The 4,644-nt window shown below is 48.7% G+C and overlaps 1 protein-coding gene across 1 annotated transcript; it reads left to right on the top strand.

Moving 5' to 3' along the window:
* The first annotated feature begins 675 nt into the window (after positions 1-675).
* Positions 676-3,317, top strand: LOC100842104 (peptidyl-prolyl cis-trans isomerase CYP59). The gene is made up of 2 exons (XM_003561905.3): positions 676-2,461; positions 2,502-3,317. The coding sequence occupies exons 1-2, from the start codon at positions 1,153-1,155 to the stop codon at positions 2,579-2,581; spliced, it is 1,389 nt and encodes a 462-aa protein (XP_003561953.2). The 5' UTR covers positions 676-1,152; the 3' UTR covers positions 2,582-3,317.
* The last annotated feature ends 1,327 nt before the right edge of the window (positions 3,318-4,644 follow it).

The raw sequence follows: 4,644 nt of genomic DNA, 5'->3' as shown, positions 1-4,644 counted from the left end.
GGGTGGCAGCGGCGAAGAGCTCTCGATCCGCCATGTCGCAAGGAATGGACATACCAACCCAAGGCCTATCCGGCGCGGTCCATTTGTACCAAAGCCACCGAAGACGCAGCGCGCAGCCGAAAGCGTTGAGGTTGGGGAGGCCTAGTCCTCCGAGGTCAAGGGGGGAGCAGACCTTGGACCAAGCGATCTTGCATTTACCGCCGGCGACCTCGTCCTCCTCGAGGCCCCAGATGAAGCGACGCCGAACCTTGTCCAGAGCGACGGTGAATTTCTTGGGAAGCCGGAGCGCCGTGAGCGCGTAGACGGGGAAGGCGCTAAGGATGGAGGCAGTCAAGGCCCTTCACCCACCCGCGTTGAGCCATCTGCCACGCCATCTAGCAAACTTAGCGCGCGTGATCGAGGATGGGTTGGAGATGGGCTAGATTAATCCGGCCCAACGAGAGGGGAAGACCAAGGTAACGGAAGGGAAAATCGATTCGCTCGCCGAGGAAAGGATGCAGCACGTCGTCGATGTCGACCTCCTCGCATCTGATGGTAGCGACGGAGCACTTGCTCGGGTTGACTTTGAGGCCGGTGGCGTTCCCAAAGGCGTCAAGGAGGTAGGTCCTGAACTTACAATCAGCTTATGTGGCTCCGTAGGTCCTGAACTTCCAAAAAATTGGTGGTAATTGGTACTCCTCGGTTCCTAAATACTTATCTGACCCTGGCCCTGTTCGTCGTCTCTAGTCCGATACAGGCGGCACATCCAGTTGCCGCCGGCCTCATCTCCTACTCTGCTTCCCCCTCGCCGCCCGCCGGAGGAGTACGCTGCCGGGCAAAACAGAGTAACAAACGGTGTTTTCTTGGGTGTGGTTCCGGGGGACCGGCGCCTGGTTGCAACGGCGACTCGTCCTTTCGTGCGACCGGTGGCGGCACAACTCGATCCCGACCCTCGATCGGGTACCACGTCCTATTCGGATCGGACCACCCGGATCAATAAAGGGAGAGGATCGGAGCTGCAAATCCGTGGCGTTGAGGCTACCACCAAGACAATCCAATTCTCCAATCCAGAAGTCCAGAGAACCCACGCCGCGAAGAGACCCTAGCCGCTCCACGACGGGCTCCTAATATTTGCCTGGAGATCCACTCCACCCTGACGCCGGCGAGAGATCGATGTCGGTTTACATCGTGACCAGCGTGGGCGACATCGTGGTGGATCTTGACACCGACCTTTGCCCCCTCACCACCAAGAACTTCCTCAAGCTCTGCAAGATCAAGTACTACAACGGCTCTCTGTTCCACAAGGTGGAGAAGGACTTCCTGGCGCAAACCGGCGACCCGACTGGAACCGGCACCGGAGGCGATTCCGTGTACAGGTTCCTCTACGGCGACCAGGCTCGGTTTTTCCGCCACGAGATCCGTCCAGAACTGAGACATTCAAGGATCAGCACGCTTGCCATGGCGAGCGCCGGTGAAGACTGCAACGGCTCGCAGTTCTACGTCACCTTGTGGGACGACGTTGAGTTCCTTGATGGTAAGCACACCGTGTTTGGGAGAGTTTCAGAAGGCTTTGACACGCTGACAAAGATAAACGAAGCATATGTCGATGGCAACAAGAGACCGTACAAGGACATCAGGGTTAAGCACACGTATATCCTGGATGATCCTTTCGGCGATCCTCCTCAGCTCGCTGAGTTAATTCCTGAAGGTTCGCCCGTTGGAAGGCCACGAGATGAGGCTGCCGAAGAGCGCTTGGAGGATAGCTGGGTCCCTTTCGACGAAACCATGACTCCTCAACAGCTCGAGGAGATGATGCGCTCTAGAGAAGCACATGCCAATGCAGTGGTCCTTGAAAGTGTTGGAGACATTCCAGATGCTGGAGTCAAGCCACCGGACAATGTCTTGTTTGTTGCCAAACTCAACCCAGTTACACAAGATGAAGATTTATACACCATCTTTTCTCGTTTTGGGACTGTGACATCAGCTGAAATAATTCGTGATTACAAGACTGGAGATAACTTATGCTATGCTTTTATTGAATTCGAGACAAAGGAGGCTTGCGACCGTTCATATCTTGAGATGGGCAACTGTCTCATTGACGACCGGAGGATCCATGTTGATTTCAGCCAGAGTGTTTCAAGACTGTGGTCGCAGTTCAGACAAAGGAAACCGAATTCAAATAAAAATGGGTGCTTCAAGTGTGGTATTTCAGATCACCTAGCCCAAGACTGTGATCAAGGTGTCGAGCGGAAAAACAAAGGCCCAAATTATGTTCTGAAGGATGAAAACACTCAACGAGGCGGTAATAACCGTCGACGTTATGATATAGTCTTTTTTGATGATGATGATGATGCCGATCAGTACGATTGTCCATATCCTATCCGAAGAAAGATTCAAAAAGTCAATGATGAGGGTAGACACGACCATCGTAACCATTGCAAGCACCAAAGCAGGAGCAGAAACAGGGAAGATGGTGAATATTATGAACGGCAGCCAGGAGGTTATCATTTTGGCTGGGATAAATCCGATGATCGCTGCAAGAGAAGCCAAAGTGACCACAGGAGAAGATCAAGCAGGAGAGAAGACAGTGGACGCCCGGTAGCTAGATAGATTGTCGTATCACCGTCGGTTGTATCATCGGAATCTATTCTCACCTGCAATCAGATCCCTCTTTGTCACAGGAGGAATCAGAGACTGAAGTTAGTGGAGACTGTTGCAGACAATGGTCCTCTGAGCACAAAAGAAGCTCTCTCAGTCCTTCTCACTGCGTTGCAGTCATTCAGACAAGCTCTGATGAATGATGGTAAAAGGATCGTGACGGAGGTAGATGCCTTCTTGCGTCCTAACGAGGATGAGAAGAGTTCTCTTATGAGCAAAATCACTACTTTGGATGCACAATTGACTGCATTCTCTGAGCTCTATAACTCTGCATGCCAACTTGCCAAGCACAGAAAGAGAAACCTGATGACGACAATTGTGCAAAGCGAAGCTGTCTTTAGCTTGTTGCCGGCCACTTCCTTTCCGGTTGGAGTAGCCTATTAGGAGTGACCATGGTCCGTATGTACTTATTCTGATGGTACGAGTTTTTGTTGAAATGCCTCGGTGTGTATGTGCTGAACCGATGATGCGAGCTTTTGTTCAAATGCCTAGCCTGGTACTTCAGTTTCTTGGATGGTGTCAAAAGTGTAGTGTACGCTAGTTTCATACTCTACTAGGCTGGCGGTGAGTGTAACAATCATTCTATCAGGATGACGAGTATGAAGACATGGATAAGTCTTTATCTTCCTATATATGTATATGGTCTACGAAGATTGTTGGATAGAGATGAATGTTTTTTTTGTACTTTTCACTTAATAATTTTTTTAGCAGACTTGAATCTTTAATATATGAATCTATCTGAGTGACTGAACATCCTGTCATGGTGGCCATTCATTTCAATCACTAAATCCTTTTTAGGCCTTGTTTGATGCTGGTGTAATTTTTAGTCAAAAGTAGATTGGATATTTGACGGGATTGGGCGTTCGTCCAATACTCCCAAATCTCATTCCACCTCCAAAGACCAATATGGTAAGTGTTTTTAATTGATATAAAAATGAAGTGTTTTGTGTGCAAAATCTAAGAATTATCCTCTTTAATCCATGCCTACGAAACGACTCATTTGAAGTTTTTAATGTTTTCGTCTTAAAATAAGTGACGTGGATTTATATAAGAATGTACGGAGTACATAATTTCACCTTGTTTATTTTCGGACGGAGCGAGTACCTACAAACCTTAGAAAAACGCTAGTGACAAGCAAGGGTTAGCGTAGAGGAGGGGCCTTAGGGGATACGACTATTAATCCAAACAGTGATACAACGAATTTGTGGCCCGGTTCAATGGTATTGGGCCTGAAAAACAGCTCCGAAGGAGAGGGACTGACAACGAAAAATAATCGAGGGGCCATCCTCACGGAGGAAGAAAAAAGGGAGATACATCACAGCATGAAACAAACCCTCGCCCGCACGTACTCCAGGCGGTGCAACTGACATGAGGAGTCGTTGTAGTCGGGGGCTGATCAGCCAAAGACGAATCGACAACGACGGTGAAGAACCATCGTCATCGGGGAGCAGAGTCTGCGCCAATATCATCAGCAGCCTTCACTTACGTGGTGCCACTGCCAGGCATCATTTTCTCCATCCTCCCCGACGTGGAGCTCGGATCCATGGCTTTTTCAAGTTATTCCCATGCTTGGGGCATTGAAGAAATAGTGTGGCATGCAAGGGTCTAGGAGTTGACTTTGCCAGGTTCATTGTTTTGAATGTGGAAATGCTAGAGAAAATGAAATTTGGAGTCGTCGTTGATGACTGCAAACAATAGATGGAGGGCAAATCAAAACTGGCAGCTTCAAGTGGAAGACAGAGGTTCTCGCAATGTTCGATTTGTATTCAAAATATGTTCTTGATTCATGTATTTTCAAATAAGCTTACCCATAATGTCAATGGCTGATTCATTGACGCCTCCTTGGACAATTGGACGGAAATGTTACCAACGTTACCTTTGTGCACCTACAAATGTGGCATCTTATTGTATTCCATATCTGAGGTTTGAAATTTTTGTCCACTAAAAGCCTTCTAACATACTTCTTGCAGTGCTAACCACCATGAGATGGCAATGGTGAAGCGATAT

This window comes from Brachypodium distachyon, chromosome 1, assembly GCF_000005505.3.
Source record: "Brachypodium distachyon strain Bd21 chromosome 1, Brachypodium_distachyon_v3.0, whole genome shotgun sequence".
Classification (NCBI taxonomy): domain Eukaryota; kingdom Viridiplantae; phylum Streptophyta; class Magnoliopsida; order Poales; family Poaceae; genus Brachypodium; species Brachypodium distachyon.
The sequence above is the reverse complement of the archived record's forward strand: the minus strand, read 5'-3'. Positions and strand labels throughout refer to the sequence as shown.

Excerpts from the sequence above, each read along its gene's own strand:
- LOC100842104 (XM_003561905.3), top strand. The coding sequence starts at position 1,153 with ATGTCGGTTTACATCGTGACCAGCGTGGGCGACATCGTGGTGGATCTT. Across the intron at positions 2,462-2,501 it reads CAGGGAAGATGGTGAATATT|ATCCGATGATCGCTGCAAGA; the intron begins ATGAACGGCAGC and ends TGGCTGGGATAA.